Source organism: Cydia splendana, chromosome 4 (assembly GCF_910591565.1).
Source record: "Cydia splendana chromosome 4, ilCydSple1.2, whole genome shotgun sequence".
Taxonomy (NCBI): Eukaryota; Metazoa; Arthropoda; class Insecta; order Lepidoptera; family Tortricidae; genus Cydia; species Cydia splendana.
Genome location: NC_085963.1, coordinates 21,281,118 through 21,298,764, shown reverse-complemented (window position 1 = coordinate 21,298,764; position 17,647 = coordinate 21,281,118). Strand labels below are relative to the sequence as shown.

Below are 17,647 nucleotides of genomic sequence, written 5' to 3'. Positions count from 1 at the left end.
CGCCAAGACGTTAAATAAGTTTCATGGGTTATTCTGCTCGGGTATGGGCTCGCTTGTGACAAGCAGGTTAGCGTATTTCTTATATTTTTGGGTTTGACACAATGCACACACTTCAAACTGTCACCAAACTTATAAATTGATAATGAAAGTCTGTAGAAAATAGTTTTAAAGTGAAGGCTAAATATATTTCTTGTACTCGCGTTATAGGTGCCCGAAATTGAAACTAGGCCACAAACTTCCAGGCTCTGTATTTGCACACATGTTGTGATGTAAGACATATCCTTTATAAACATTAATCTTCCGTATTCTCGTACGTTGGAGATGAGAAGATAAGTAAATACCAATACTCTTAGATTTCTTATACGTCAACAAGGTAAACAAAGCGATCTTGTACGTGTTGTTACGTTTTTGTTACTATAGAAAGTGCAAATAGGAAATTATTTTAATACTTTGACCACCTTTCTAATTACAATAAGTACGTCTATTAATCTATGCTAAAATAAAGCGAATAAGTAGTGCTTACTTATATAAAAAAAATGTTTATATATCTGCCATGCCAACTATATGGAGTCTGTGCGGAAAGAGGATCGTGGAATATAAGGGAACCAATACATTATATGACTCCTCTCTTTCCGCACAGACTAACAGTTCTTAGTGCTACGTTTACGTCCCTAAGTTTTGAGAGGGTTAGGAACTTTTTAAATAAATAAAACAAAAACATTAAGAAAACTGAAAATAATAAACCATCCAAATCAATTTATAAATAATCAAGAAACCTTAGTATATCCTTTTCAAACCAGACCATATATTTTTCTTCTTCATTCTTCGATAAATCGTCGCAAAATACACCATACCGCAAACCATCGTCACCCATGAGAGAAGAAAACAATCGTTCACTGCCGTCATCAGAGTACTTAGAGCGACGTAGACCACCATTATAATGATGTGGAACGTTAAATACCATTTATGGACCTTGAAAATAGGGGAGTGCCTTTTGGCGAAGGTGATGACCAGAATCGATGCTGCCACGATCAGTTGAAGGTATAGGATTGCCATTATAGCTTCTATTATGTATCTTGTTAAATATTCTGTGGTCTCGAAATTTGTGAAATCTAGAAAAAACATTTTTTGAATGCAGTGTTTTTACTAGTTTTACTCAAGCTCTGTTTTCCTAGGATAGCGGTGCTGTCATATAGCGGCCGTCTCCATACAAAATAATACGGCTAAATATGGATGAGTAGTATTTTGTATGGAAACGCTATACGACGGCACCGCTATCCAAAGAGAACAGAGCTTAAGCACTACACAACTGGAGACTTGCGATTTTTCTAAAAATTAAGAAGCGCAGCTCAACATGTGACATCGTATGAGTTGCGTCTATAGGCTATGGTAATCACTTACCATCTGACAGGGTGTGTGCTAGGAAACTTTTCAGTTTAATTTTCAGGTTTTAAAGGTAATCAATCATCATCAATTTACAATCATTACTTTTACTTTTCTATATTGTTTCAGACAGTAAAATAGTACTACCACTAATCATCACTGCTGCAAAGCATCGGACTTCACATTGTCTCACAGAGACGCTCTACTAAAGAAGAACTGTAGCCGGCCCAGGTGAGCTGGAGTATAGTTAAGAGCTCTGCCGGTCTTGGTGCATTGAGTACCTATATATTTTGCGCCACGATATGCTGTCGTTTTGACAAGCAATAGAAGCGGAGCGTGAATCTCGCGACCTAAACGCGTAAGCGCTATGAATTTTACTGCGCTTACGACGTTTTGGTTGCCTGGTATAGGTTGCAATTGCGACAATTTCATTGTTTAGTATGGCTTCTGTATAGTAATAATAACTCAATGTCTTGGTGTGAGTTCATGAAGGCCTCACTGAGGTACAGTCAAGTGTGAAAATATGGGCGTAAGTACACAACTTACTCAAAAATATGTCCCATAGTTCTTAATTCGCCGACATGAGAGCTATGGTACATATTTTTGAGATGATTTGTGCACCCATATTTTTACACTTGACTATATCATAGGACAACTACTAACCCAACTCCGCAGACATGAGGAGCAGTAACACCGTAAACATCACCATAGGAATCACGGCAGACAACGCGAACCAGTAGAAAGATCGTTTCAAAGCCACACAATATTGACATTTTATTTCCGAAGAATCTTCTATAAAAATAGCCATAGCAAAATATTTGTATAACACTGACAGATGACAATTACCTTTTTTAATGACGCCGTTGTCTCTGCCTTGGAACTTTTTTGACTAATGAAGCCATAATGAAGCTCATTAACATGGAATTGGGCCGATCGATGTCGTTGCATATTCATTTTTAAACAAATTAGCGATATTCATTCCTTCTTTTGAATATCGAGAGGGAAATTAATTAAAAAGTTGTATTGATGTTGGGGAATTTTGGAGTTGTATTGAACAGCAACACTCCTGAGCGTTTTCACATTGTCCGATCCGATATCGGATGTCGGAAGTACGTAAAGTGTAAGATATATGTTTCTCTCTGTATTTATTTATGCATTTAATAAATCATTATTACTAAAAAACGATCAATAACGCAAAAATGGCGGACTTAATGCCAATGGCCTCCTGCAGCTGTTTTTGTCATAGGCGCCTTCCAACATCTGATATCGGAAAGGCGCTTCCGATAAATTCAGCGATGTCGGACCGATAATATTTCTTTGTGTGCGTATGTGTAGGCATAATGCTTGTTGTAGTGTGCGCGACCGCTAAAGACGGCGCCCGGGCGCGCCCTCGCGGGCTGACTACGCCGATGTAGGATCCTACATCCGATATCGGATCGGACAATGTGAAAACGCTCTAACTGTACATCGGTGGACCTTATTACAAAAGGCATAAGGTCCACTGATGTACAGTCGCCATCAGATATATCGGAGCGGCCAATATGCAACACCAGAGGCGGCATTTAAAATGGGGGTACGCTCTTTTTTTGAAGGTTTGAAGGTCGTCCGAAAGTACCGCGGGCGATAGTTCATTCCACAGTTTTGTTGTGCTATCCAGGAAGCAAGGATCGGATACCGGTATTTTTTGTATGGGAACGAAAACGGTATTTTTTCGTTCTTTGTTAATTATTTCATTCCTAATTGGGCAATCTAATAATACGAAGTCGTTACCTAAAAATACAACCGAGTCCTACATTTTGAGTACAAAATAATTCGAAATATAAGGTTATTTCGGAAGTTTTTGCAAAAAAACCGGTTCCGATCCCTGCCAGGACGTATGGGATTCTTCTAACATAATTCGATAACAATTAAGTAACCGTCATAAATATTTTTTGATACACACTTTTATTGCCGACTGTACTTTCTCTCCTTTGCATTTCTAATCTCTTCTCGAGACCTTTCAAATGAGCCTAAACTCAATGTGTTTATGTTTTTCCATCGAAGAGTTGCTTTGGCTGGGTGGATTTCAAAATCCAGCGAAAACTTATGGTTCGGTCTTTATAAAAAAACTAGTAGGTTGTGCGAGTTGCAACTTTTTTATATGTTTTTAAGAACTATTATCTTCATGTTCCTTCAATTACCATCTCCAATAACTTAATAGTTTTTTTTATATAAAATGTTTTATGTGTCTAAAATCATCACCGTCGACCGGAAAAATCTGAAGCTTTTTGTTTGCAGTGAAAATTATAGCATACCTATCGTACGATTGCGATTTTTCTTTTACTTATATCTTTTCCATGTTGTTGTTTAACACATGAAAAAATATGCAATAATTCCTTCACCGAGAAAGTACATTTAAAAATATTTAAAATTTTGTCACGAATATTCGTCAACACCGTCATGGTAATGTCAATGTGAGCTTATCTCGGTGTATGAACAACGAAATACCGCTAAAGGTCCTTGCCCTATTTTTCACTTTAGTATAGAATGCCAAAAATGATTTCACTATAAAGTCACATCACTGAATCGCGAGAAATATTACGAACAAATTTGTAAAACGTAGTTTGTCACAACAGAGCATCATCACCGTTATGCTTTGGTTTAAAAAAGTTACAAATGATATATTAGAAATAATTACTGAAATTAATGGCAAACTACATGAAGTTTATTGTGTAGCATAGACATTAACTACTATTATTCGTATTCTAGAAATAAAAACAAGAAACTCTCAAGTCGTCAACACCATACCCATCATCACCGGGAAAAAAAGACGACCGGTGATGATTTCATGTGTATGGTGATGACGGTTCTCAGAAACTTTTCTAGTTATTTTGCTATAATTTATTATGAAATTAAGCTGTATGTTTGAAAAACGTTCTCTATGTCTTCTAACACTATATAATGTCTACCTTATAAATGTAGAATAAATGTAGAAGAAGATATAACTATTTCTTTCACACTAGAGGATGCTTAGTTTTTAATTAACATTTTGACTGAAGTAGGCAAAATTTAGGTCATTTAGAACTTAGAACATACAAATGTTTTTTTTTTATAATCTAATAATGTAAATCGTGCAACTTAGAGTCTGTAATTGCATGTTAGTCGTGTTAAAACAAAGTATTTAAACAAGCAACATATATTAAGTTTTAGGCGACCATAGGCTACGGTACTGGCTCACTATCGTGATGGCTTTATGTTTTTTGATAATATTATATTAATTGATGTATATAATTACAGCAATTAATAATTATACCATTGGGTAGTCACCGGACCCAATACCTAACATTTTGTAACTTATGACATGCATTACAAGTAGGGGTCTTGCAACTTATAAAACACTGATTATATATTCATGTTTAGTGTTGGAACGAAACGCAAGGCTTCAGCGGGGACTGCGGCGAGACGGAGGCGACCTCTGTCTTAATTTTCGACCTAGCTAACGCTGTGACATTGCAATTTTGAACATGTAACAAGCAACTGATTTTTCTATTTTTTTTTATATGTACTTGTGTGGCAGAATACAGTACATTTCTATTTTTAAACAATTTTTTATTCTGCCTGGTCCTTCTACAATCCTGAACATGGTCTTCGATGCCAGATAATTATTTGAATCAGCGAGCTACGAGATATTAAGGACTAAGGACCGCCATTACGGCTGAGACAAAGAAGAAACGCAACGTGTGGAATGTTTCCTGCGCATCCAACATACCGGCTTTCCAGTGAGGAGTGCAGCTTGAAACATCCCGAGGCGGCTATATCTTCATCCATCAGCTACGAATTTATCAACTGTTCTACCGTTATTCCGGAATACTACAATCCGACGACGTCAATAAGGAGTGAACAGGTTAAGAGGAGCTAAAAGTGAGTCCGTTCCTTAATATCTTGCAATCATTTACGTAAGAAGCATTAATAGCTATTTTTCAATAATATTCCTCTATTTGACACAATTTAGAAAGAAACTTATATTTAAAACCCTATATTAGGCCTTTAAATAATAACCGTAACCTATTTTAAAAACTACGATACAAATAAATCATACTTTAAAACTCAAATATATCTCAATTACATAATTGCATAATAAGTGCATCGGTCGAGCGCTGATAAACGTTTTTTTGCCATATCTAACGGTACGCCCGGCCGACATAGGTACTTATCGCCATAACTTAGCCGGCTTGCTTATAGTAAACAACATCGGAGTAATTAACATTAAATTCGTAAGAAAGTGTTTTAGTTTACGTTCTCTCGTGGTGCTGGTGTTGTTAGTGGAACAGAGTGTTGAAAGTGCTAAGAAGGTAAATACTAAGTGCAATTTAAAATGAATGAAGCCTTGATTAAAGAGTTAGTTAAAAAGAGGGGTCATATTAAGTCGCGATTAACTAAATTTTCAGGTTATATACGCGAGTTAGCCGAAAAAGCATTGTGTGCGGCTCAGGTGACGGAACTGCAACTTAGGATCGCTAAATTAGAATGTGTTTACAACACGTATGACGAGATTCAAACCAAGTTGGAGTATATGGTTGAGGATGACGAGGCCCAATTAGACGAGAGGTCTGACTTCGAGGATTTGTACTACTCGTCAGTCGCGGCGGCTAAGGAATTGGTAACCATGCATACCAAGGTCGCGCCTAGCGATGGGGGTTCCGATAATAATACACGGCGTCATCCACATGTAAAATGTAAGTTACCTACTATTTCTTTACCCAAATTTGGAGGCTCGTATGATACATGGCTTGAGTTTCGCGACACATTTGATAGTTTGATTAATAATGACGACTCCATCGATGATGTAAACAAGTTTCATTATTTGCGGGCTTCATTAGAAGGCAGTGCCGCAGTAATTGTACAATCATTAGCATTGTCTAGTAGTAACTATAAAATAGCTTGGCAATTATTATGCGACAGATACAATAATAAGCGGTTATTAGTAAATAATCATATTAGGGCCATATTTAATATAAACCCAATTACCAAGGAGTCATCGACAGCTATTCGGCATCTTATAGACACGATATGCAAAAATATACGTGCGTTAGCGACCCTTGATGAACCAACCACCCATTGGGATACATTATTAGTGTATATAATATGTCAAAAACTTGACAATGTTACTAGACGTGAGTGGGAGGAGTTTGTGCCTAGTTGCGAAACAATTACTTTCGATGCTATCATACATTTCCTCAGCGATCGTGCGGATCTATTGGAAACCATGGCGATGGAGGGCCCCGGACGTCGCGCGTCCTGGCCGCTCGCCGCCGGCGCCGGCGCTGTCCCTGCGGCGCACGCGCGCTCCGCCGTGCGACGGGTAAAGGAAAAATGTTTCGTAGGACTAGATGAACGTGAAACCGATACTGTGAGTAGCCCACTTTTTACATATGAATGTCCGTCATGTAAGCGTGGTCATTGGTTATTTGAGTGCCCCGACTTTCTCGCGTTATCTAATAAAGAACGTGCTAATAAGGTTCAAGGGATGAAAGTATGTTTGAATTGCTTAAAACCCGGGCACATAGCGAAGTATTGTAGGCGTGGTCCGTGCAAGTCGTGTTCATTACGTCATAGCTCGCTTATACATGTGGATAGGTTGCCGTCGAAGGCTCCAGTAGCAATGCCGGCGATACAAGTGACTCCCAGCAGTCCAAGCGAGCACGACGAGTCCGCATCTGAACCTGGCTGCAGTGCTAACCTAGACGTCTTGTTGCCGGCCTATCCTGCTTTACAGGGTCAAGTCATACTGTCTACTGCGCTAGTAGAAGTATATGATCGAGACGGTAAACCACATATGGCACGCGCATTTTTGGACAATGGGTCATCACCTAATTTTATTAGAGCTGACTTTTGCAAAAAACTTAAGTTACCTATTAGGGAGGTAAATGCGTCTTTAATTGGCATTCAAAATATTAAGTCAAACGTACATAAATTATGTGACGCAAGGTTTTCATCGTTGTTTGACAAAAGTTTCAGCATGAAAAGGCCATTTTACGTAGTTCCACAAGCTACATGCGACTTACCTTTACAAAAGGTAAATGTATCAATCCTAGGCATACCTGAACATTTAGTCTTGGCTGATCCTCAGTTCCACTCGCCGGCACCTATCGATATTCTTCTTGGTGCCGAGGTCTTTATGGAATTATTAGGTAGCAATAAAATTAAATTGGGACGAAACAAGCCCATAGTTTATGAGACCAAGCTAGGTTGGGTAGTGTCTGGTCGTAATGCGCATAACCTTAACTCTAAAAGCATTTGTTGCAATTTCGTTCAAATTAATAATCAAGATGATGAATTGACGCGTTTTTGGAAGTTAGACGAAGCAACAATAAAACCCGCGACGGCGTATTATACCAACGATGAACGGGCTTGCGAGGAACACTTTGTTAAAAATACCTCTCGGTTACCGGACGGTAGGTTTATGGTTAGGTACCCTTTAAAGCAGCCTGTATCTTCGTTGGGCGATTCTTACGAGCGGGCAAAACAATGTTTCCTGTCGTTAGAGCGCAGACTAGAACGGCAGCCACAATTGAAGTCTATGTACAAAGATTTTATGAACGAATACGAGACTTTGGGAGACATGTCCAAGGTTACTTCCAATGAGATAGTAGGAAACTTCTTGCCTTTTCACGGCGTGTTACGGCTGTCTAGTCTCACGACAAAGCTCCGGGTCGTGTTCAATGCTAGTGCGCGCACGTCTACCGGAGTCACGCTGAACGACATTCAGTACGTAGGACCTACTATTCAGGACGATCTCATAGCTATCTTGTTACGGTTTAGGCAATACCGTTTTGTGTACACAGCTGACGTGGAAAAAATGTATAGGAGGATAGTCGTGCACCCTGACCCTGACGATAGGTATTTGCAACAAATCATTTGGCGCAATGATCCATCTGAACCTCTGTGCATATACAAATTAAATACGGTCACTTACGGTACGGCCAGCCCTCCGTTCTTAGCTGTTAGGTGCCTTAAACAGTTATCAATGGACTGCTCGGACCCTCGACTTACTGAAATCATTGCCCATGACTTTTACATGGATGACTTTTTGTCCGGGGCAGATACGGAGCAAGAAGCCACCAGCATTATAACTCAGGTCAGTGCAGTACTTAAAAGTGCTGGTATGAATTTACGCAAGTGGCGTTCAAATGAACCTAGGCTCATAAATGAACATAGTGACGATTCTAGAAATCTAAATTTAGGCAACTTGGACGAAAGTAAGACGCTAGGGCTAGGTTGGAAAAGTGGAGCCGATGTCTTGTATTTTACTATCGACTTAGGAAAAATCCCTGAAAAATTAACAAAGCGGGTTATCCTCTCCACAATAGCAAAAATATTTGACCCTCTAGGTCTTTTATCGCCGGTTGTCATTCAGGGTAAAATATTGCTTCAGCTTCTATGGCTTTCACGAGTTTCTTGGGATGATGAAGTGCCTCAAGAGATTTCTCAAAAGTGGCATAGCATAACAATGTCTTTACCGGAATTAAACCATTTATGCATTCCGCGTAGTGTCGTAGGAATCCACGCGTCGCGAGTGGAATTCCACATTTTTACGGATGCGTCTCAATCTGCGTACGGAGCTTGCTTGTACGTACGTACTATCACTAACACAGGAGTAGTTACTCGGTTACTCATGGCAAAAAGTAGGGTAGCTCCACTTCGGCCGGTAACTATTCCCCGAATGGAATTATGCGGAGCTTTGATCGGAGCACAGCTTTACCAAAAAGCACTATCATCACTTCGCATGAAAGCAGACAGTTGTACATTTTGGACCGATTCCATGATCGTGTTAGGATGGCTTAGAATGCTACCAAACCAACTCAAGGTGTTCGTACGAAATCGCGTAGCTGATATACTCGAAATCACTGGCAGTTGGCCTTGGCGACACGTACCTACTAAGGACAATCCAGCGGATCTGGTCTCACGCGGAATTGATGCGGGTTCAATTGCTGCGGCTGATATTTGGTGGAATGGTCCAGCATTCCTACGTAATGACGAAGAGGACTGGCCCAAAAATCACCACGCGAGCAGGGATAGTGATGAAGTTAAGGCTGAGGTAATCACTGCTAATGTAGCGACCGACGCTACAATATCCCCTCTATCAGAATTGAATCTTACGAAGTTTTCCAATTTTACTAAACTCAAACGAGTCACCGCTTACGTTCTACGGTTTATCAATAACGCACGACCGGGTAGTGTCAGAAATTCGGGATTTCTTAACACTAAAGAACTTCATGCGGCTACGAATATTTTAGTAAAATTATCGCAGATAGAATCATTTTACTCATATGATGATGTTAAAAATAAAACCTTACTCAAAGCCAAAGACCCGCTTACAAAACTGAATCCTTTCGTGGATTCTGAAGGACTTATGCGTGTAGGCGGACGACTTAGAAACGGGCCTTTTAACTTTGATAAAAAGCATCCAGCTATCTTGCCGAAAGGGCATTTTATAACGGTGACATATTTCAATTCCGTTCACCTCATTTTGTTACACGCGGGACCTCAAGCCATGCTAGCATATGTAAAGTCTACCTATTGGCCAATCGGTGGTCGTACACAAGCTAGATCAACGTATTACAAATGCGTCTTGTGCACTCGTATGCGCGGGACAACTATAGCGCCACTTATGGGCAACTTACCCTCACCGCGAGTAACGCCAGGCTTTCCTTTCGAGGTTGTTGGCGTAGATTATGCCGGTCCTATACTGGCTGCGTCTCGAAAGGGTCGTGGTAGTCAAACCATAAAGGTATACATCGTGATCTTTGTGTGTTTTAAAACGAAGTGTGTACACCTTGAGCTATGTAGTGACTTGTCTGCAGAAGGTTACATGGCATCGTTGAAGCGATTCGTTAGTCGCCGCGGCTTTACCTTCTGACATATACTCCGACAATGGAACCCAGTTTGTCGGGGCATACAATGAATTAAAGAGATTCCTTACCAGTCATGCAAGGACGTTATCTGAGTCTGCAGCCAATGACGGCATTAGGTTTCACTTTGTTCCACCATATTCACCACACTTTGGGGGTTTGTGGGAAGCCGGGGTGAAATCCACTAAACACCACTTAATTAGAGTCTTAGGTAACTGTCATCTAACCTTTGAAGAAATTTATTGCGCACTGTGTCAAATAGAGGCAATTTTAAATTCAAGGCCTCTTACTCCTTTAACCAGCGATCCTTCTGATCTGCTACCACTTACTCCAGGCCATTTTTTAATCGGACGGCCACTCACAGCTCTTCCGACTCCCTGTCTGACAGAGATTCCTCCTTTGAGACTTACACGGTACCAGAGGATCGAACAATTGAGGCAACACTACTGGGTTCGCTGGTATAAAGAATATGTTTCTGAACTTCAGGAGCGAACCAAATGGAGGCAAGCCAAGGGTCAACTTGCAACCGATACCATGGTCGTCGTCAAAGAAGACAACCTCCCTCCAATGAAATGGAAGCTCGGTAGAATCGTTAGCGTCATCCCTGGATCTGATGGCATCAATCGTGTGGCCGACATCCGGACGTCGTCTGGGATCATCCGTCGTGCGTTCAGCAAAATATGTCCACTACCAATCGAAAAGTAAATCTATGGTTGAAAGACCAACCTTTCAACGTGGGCGGGCATGTTGGAACGAAACGCAAGGCTTCAGCGGGGACTGCGGCGAGACGGAGGCGACCTCTGTCTTAATTTTCGACCTAGCTAACGCTGTGACATTGCAATTTTGAACATGTAACAAGCAACTGATTTTTCTATTTTTTTTTATATGTACTTGTGTGGCAGAATACAGTACATTTCTATTTTTAAACAATTTTTTATTCTGCCTGGTCCTTCTACAATCCTGAACATTTAGCTATTAACCAACATATATATGGATTTAAATCATTATAGCTATTTTTAAAGTTAATTAATAAAACAACAAAAATACAAACTTGTGCAATGAATCAAACTATCAAAAAAAAAGTAATATATCATAAAAATTAAGCTCATTGGTAAGCCAGTAATTTTATAATATGACATAAATACCAAGTTATGCAGTAGATAAAAGAAGATGCGGGTTTAAACTGATAATAAGAGTACAATATTGTTAATATGATTTAACATTGAAAAAACCCAGAAAAATAAATGAATACATAAATTGCCTATTTCGGAACATAAATTATTTAAAATTATACAATAAAAATACTTGTTATATATTTATTTATATGAATAAAATGTATTTTTTAAAATTTTCTAAAAATAATTTATGTAGCTAGTCTTATGTTCAAAAACATGTTATTTGTAATGTTTATTAAAGTTCTAAAGTCTTACAATTAAAAAAAGTTTTTGTTTTTTTAATACGTTTTTAATACATATGTAAATTAGTTCCCAAATCGTCATTACCGTACATGCAGTGTCATTACCGTCTATAAAAGAGTCATTACCATACCATGGTTGTCATCACCATCTTGCGTTTTTATTTTCCGAAAGCGATAACTTCAAATATAAGCCACAAATGATTGTATAAATACCATACATATCCTCAATATACAGCCCCCCATTACTTTACCCAGCTAGAATCGTGTTAAATTAAACATTTAAAAAAATTATTTTTTTGTATGGTGAATTTTTTTGTGCTGAAATCCACCCGGCTACCTTCCGACTGCATCATCAGATAAGCTCCAGGTTAGCGTATTATTGCATTGTCCTCGGAAATATGGAAGTATGAGAAATTCCAGGTCAATCAGACATGGAAGTCGTTCAAATTTAAGTCACAAGATTTGAAGCACCATAGGTACAAAGAGATATAGTTATATATATACGTAGTGAAGCTAAATAAGTGTGTAAAAAAAACCTGGTAAACGTACCTACTGGTGCTCGACGCGGTCCCAGTACATGTCATCTTGAAACTTACGTCATTGTCAATAGAGATGACAGCGAGGTGTCATCTATTGAGCATTAGCATATCGAGCACTATTACCTTACTATACTATACTACTACCACTACTACCTTCGCACTATACTAGTACCTTATTGATTATCAATATCAAGTAACGTCACACGTACGTACTACGTAGGTACGCATTTCTAAATTTTAAAATCACAGTGATTAATCAATTATATCTAATCGCACTGCGACTCATCATTGGAGATGTAATTTGAAGATAACTGAAATCTAATAAGTAATTAGCAAATAGCAGATCACGCATTAGGGGGCATAATTTACTGACTGATATAGTGATTTATTCCTATATGGATAAATCAAACTATCGATATCGAGACTTTTCCCTTATACTAGTGATCGCACCCAGCTTCGTTTGTAACTATATATTATTTGTACCTATTTTTTTATGTGATAGTCAGTAAACGAGCAGACGAGCCGCCTGATGGGAAGCGGTCATCGTCAGCCATGGACATAAGCAACAGCACATCAGGAGCCACTTAAGCGTTGCCGACCCTTGAGAACCCTAAATACCCGCTTCTTGAAGAATTCCCTGTCGTAGCGTAAAGGTGGACGTGTGCCATGTATTTAAGAAGTGAGGGTGAGCTTTGCTCCTTTGGCGCTTTGGTTTGCTTATTATTTATTAACCGACCGACCAACCGAGAATAAATTATTTCAACCAAATAAAAGAAAAGGTTCAGGTCGTGTCGTACCAGAAGGTTAAGGAGTTGGCAGAGGACCGGAGGAGATTGCTCCACCGACAAGAGCACAGCTCTTAAGTATAAAGAAGAAGATTATTATGGAGTCGGTGATAAAATTGATGAAGTTTATGTACTAAGCATATTTTACCTGTATGATCGCTAGGTTAGAACAAATTATGATGAGTGTAGTTTCAAAAATCCCTTTAAAATAAACAAGGGAATTTAGTTATTATTTTGTTTTTTATCAAAATTATATTTTTACAAATGCGTTCTTCAAATCCACCTTGACAATGTCACTAACCGTGTTATCATCAAAACAAAAAGCCTTCAATAATAAAGATAAAGATCTACAACATATCAATTAAAGATCTTGCGATGATAAATTCATCAGATAAAGCCTAAATAAATACGTTGAATTAAAAGCAAGCGTTGCCAATTTGCACGGCGAATGTAAACAAAATGGAGGCGCGAGTTCTGGTCGTGGTGTTGGCTGCGGTGTTATCGGTATCTGCCCAGAATGATGTCGGGGAGAGGAGGAATAATAGACTTGTAAGTTTAGTGCTTTGCACTATAAGTGTTAGAAATATTAAATATTCACAATTTGGTTTATAGAATTCCCGTGCTCTTCCTATTTTGTGATTGTTTGCCTGATTTGGGACGTTACATTAATAATTTCTCAAGTTTAGTTGAAGACTTCCGACAGACATTCCATCGAAATATTTTCTGGTCTGGTCAGCGACCCGAAAATGTATGCAATGCAGCTTGGAATGTCTTTAAGGGGACATATTCTACCGATTATCTAACTTCTAGCTCCCATTTTAATCTTACCAGACCTACACACCTCTCGTGAATGTCTTACAGTCAAAATTTAATTTTTCTCGTACTTAATTCAATTCTAATATCAACCCCTCTGTACAGATCGACAGAATAAAGTCGCAAGGTTATCCCGCCGAGCTCCATCAGGTGACCACAAATGACGGCTATGTTCTGAGCCTGCACCGCATACCCCATGGGAGAGACGGGTCTCCAGGACCGAGGCCCGTTGTTTTCGTGATGCATGGTCTCATGAGCACCTCTAGCCATTTCCTGCATTTGGGCCCTGAATATGCCATTGGTAAGTGCCCCAGTGAACAAAGGCTATAATCGCGATCACGCCAAGAGATTTCTAGGAACGCCTATCCCTCTGGAACCTACAGCTTAGTAAAGGAACACATGTTCCTGGCGTTAATGAATTCAATAGGATTCGGCTATTTGTTGTCATTCGCTTGCAATATAGTAAAAGAACACTCTAAAAACACAGTCCTAAGAACGGATGAAATGTCTTTAGGTGCCAGATTTTGTCCAGTTCATTTTATCATTTAAAAGTACCATGTTAACTTCTTAAATTATCAAAAATTTGAAACTTGTGTACCTAAATGAAATGGTATTCCAGCATATAACCTCGCTGACGCCGGCTACGACGTGTGGATGGGCAATCAGCGCGGAAACAGATATTCCCGCGAACACGTCTCCCTCAACCCCGACGATGCTGAAGAGAAGCTGGAATTCTTCGACTACAGCTGGGAAGACGTCGGTACTATCGATCTCCCAGCGATGATAGACTACGCACTTGCCTTCACCGGACAGGAAAAGTTGCACTACATCGGGCACTCCCAGGGAGGGACAGTCTTCTTAGTCCTAGCTTCGATGGATCCTGAGTATAGTAATAAGAAGATCGCGAGCGCTCATCTGCTGGCCGGTGTTGGATATATGGAGAATTTCCCCTTCCCACCTTTGAGGAGGCTCTCTGATTCTGCAAGCATTCTATACGTGAGTATTTCAGTTGAAACCCTTATAAGCGAAAGCACACAACTAATTAAATGGAAGTAATCTGTCCGTAAAAGAGGTTTACGTGGCGACACTAAATGCAAAATACGTGTATAACATTCTCTTTTCTACTGTTCGACGGTTTTGACGAACGCATATACTTAGGTATTATAAACAAATGATTTTGTTGGAAGAAAATTATTAAAATAATTAAATATTTTCCAGTCTTTGGGTACTCGCATGGGAATAGTGGAAATATCGTTCGACGCTTTACGCCGGTCCGAGAGTCAGACAATCGAACAAGATGGAGTCGTCGATTACTGCGCCGGAGATGAGGAGTACAAGACGTTCTGTGAAATGATCGGAGTACCTTATTTAATGGTGGGTTTGATTTAGTGAATACTTATGAATCCATCTTTGAATTTACTACTATATACTTACCTAAGTATATACTTCTTTTTGGCAACGTTTTGCACTTAGGTACATGAAGAAATCTACGCTTTCCAACCCCATGATATTTGTTAAAAGCCTTTTCTGTCAGAAGGAATCTTATACTGGTTTATAACGTAAATTATAAGTGATACTGATACCCAATTAAATAAGCTATCGATTAAACTATCTTGAGATAAAAATTATTGTGGAGGCGGTACGGTCTGCAGTATTTCTTCCTGATTGCTCCCTCGCAACCGCTCCAATCTGAAAGATTTCGCCTCGCCAAAGCGTTAAAAGTTACATTTTTATTTTCAGGCTGACCGTCTAACCTTACCCGCCATTCCTGAAATGGGCGGTTCATCGCTCAAGCAGTTAGCCCACTACGCCCAAAACATCAAAGACGGATTATTCAGACGTTGGGACTACGGCCTGTTGACCAACCTCCGAGTCTACAGATCCCTCACCCCACCATCATTCGACCTTAGCAAAGTCACCGTGGATGTAACCATGCACTACTCGCTTAGCGATATCCTCTTACACGAGATAGATGTTCTAGCAATGGCCGCTACGATGCCCAATACAAAAGCCAGGAAAATTGAGAGAGATACGTTTAGGCATGTAGATTATATTTTCTCAAAAGACTCTAAGGAATTGGTGAACGATTACATAATTGAGGCATTAAACCAGTTTTGAGTGTAATCTCACTAATCTCATTCGATTTGTTTCTATTTTCGGACTCGGCTAGTAATATATGTATGACTGATATGATATGTATAGGTTAATTGGTGGTTAATTGCAAGACGTTGCTTATTCCTTGTTAATGTTGCATTAAACTATACAAAATGACATGTGTAATATTATTTATAAAAACCGGTAAAGTGCGAGTCGGACTCGCGGTCCAAGGGTTCTGTACGTTACCCAATTTATAACAATGTATTTTTTTATGTGGAACGTGAATGAAAAGGGGGGGAAAACTCATTTATTGTAAAATAAGTGTTATAAAATGAATACAAAACTAAAATTAAGTACAACTAAAAACTAAAGCTAAAAACTAAAAATATTTATCAAAACTTTGCGCCCTTGGTAAGGTGCCCATCACGCAGGCAGCGTTCCCGCGCTGGATTGCTATGGCCAATCTTTGCGCGAGAAAGCTGCCCGCGCGAGGGTCACCTGTGGCCTGCCTTAGGCGTTTGCTGAGCTCCTTGTGGAGCCCCCGAGCCCCCCTACCCCACGGACCTAGAGTCTCGACGCCGAAGGCTACAAATTCGTAGTGTGCGCCGAGACAACTATATTTATTAACCTTGGAACGTTCTCGGACGTCAGCCGCCGCCCCGGCCTGTTTACTGGTGGCTGAAATGTAGGACGCCGCCAGCGTGTCTGCGCAGGTGGCGTCCCACACCAGCGCGCGGCCCAACCGCCAGGGGATCAACGACATCCCGTCGGGGCGCTTGCCGTCATCCCTTGCGATCTGGGGCTCCAGAGCCGCAGGGACGTCGGCGCTGACGAGCGCTCTCCTCAGGATGTCGTTAAGCGCGGCATGACGGGATAGGCGGCCGGCGCCCGAGGAGCAGGCGAGTCCGTGGTGGCCAAGGCGATTAACAGGGGCCCCACAAGAGGCGCAGCTATGGTCTACACATACATCGGCCCCGACCCGGAGTCCGATGGCAATTCTTAGTGTGTTTGGCTCTATGAATGTGCCGGTGTGGGGTGATGGGTAGGCGTGTAGCCATTGTCCAGACTCTGGTCTGGACACAGCTAAGAGCCTTGCGCGGTCCCTTCCCGACGAACTGTCAACTAGGGATTTCATGACGGCGGTGCAGGCCAAGTTGTCCCAGGCCCTTTGCCTCTCGGGTCTAGGTGGCACATCTCGCAGTTTGGCTAGCCAGGCATTCCTGGCCTCATCCAAGCACGCGATCTCGCAGTTTGTTGTTTTAAGGATTTTACCTGCGAGATCAGACGTGCTATGGATTGAGGACAAGAATGCCGGCAGAGCAACACTCGATATTTTGCGTGTTCCTAAACCGCCAAACCTAATGGGCAAAGAAGCCTGGGTCCAAGCTGGTTCGTTAAAACGGACATTCAAAATCGATTCCAGTTGTGACTTTAGGAGACTATCGATAGGTTGGACTAAATGAAAATGTCTTTATAAAACCCGTAGGGGTCGGATCAAAAACTAAGTAATTATGCCCGACTCACGCTTGACTGCGCATTTCTAATAGGTTCCCCTGTCATCTATAGATAAAGAACTATTTTGTGTATTTTGTTTCAATATTTTAGACCCAGTAGTTTCGGAGATAAAGGGGGGGGGGGGATGGTCGGACAGACAGACAGACGCACGAGTGATGTTATAAGGGTTCCGTTTTTTCCTTTTGAGGTACGGAACCCTAAAAATCA

The 17,647-nt window shown here is 40.4% G+C and overlaps 4 protein-coding genes across 6 annotated transcripts in view; 3 read left to right on the top strand and 1 right to left on the bottom strand.

Annotated features, from left to right (window-relative positions):
• The window catches only part of LOC134790202 (syndecan), a 596,526-nt gene that overhangs the window by 244,144 nt on the left and 334,735 nt on the right, over positions 1-17,647 (bottom strand). The gene's annotated exons all lie outside the window — the stretch shown is intronic.
• LOC134790217 (uncharacterized) overlaps positions 1-17,647 on the top strand; it is a 413,186-nt gene that overhangs the window by 175,814 nt on the left and 219,725 nt on the right. The window lies entirely within an intron of this gene.
• LOC134790102 (uncharacterized) lies at positions 4,878-11,229 on the top strand. The gene is made up of 2 exons (XM_063760881.1): positions 4,878-6,772; positions 10,761-11,229. Exons 1-2 carry the CDS (start codon positions 5,738-5,740, stop codon positions 10,977-10,979), a joined length of 1,254 nt encoding a protein of 417 aa, XP_063616951.1. The 5' UTR covers positions 4,878-5,737; the 3' UTR covers positions 10,980-11,229.
• Positions 13,453-15,951, top strand: LOC134789543 (lipase 3-like). The gene is made up of 5 exons (XM_063760118.1): positions 13,453-13,564; positions 13,934-14,129; positions 14,448-14,824; positions 15,047-15,202; positions 15,569-15,951. The coding sequence occupies exons 1-5, from the start codon at positions 13,475-13,477 to the stop codon at positions 15,944-15,946; spliced, it is 1,197 nt and encodes a 398-aa protein (XP_063616188.1). The 5' UTR covers positions 13,453-13,474; the 3' UTR covers positions 15,947-15,951.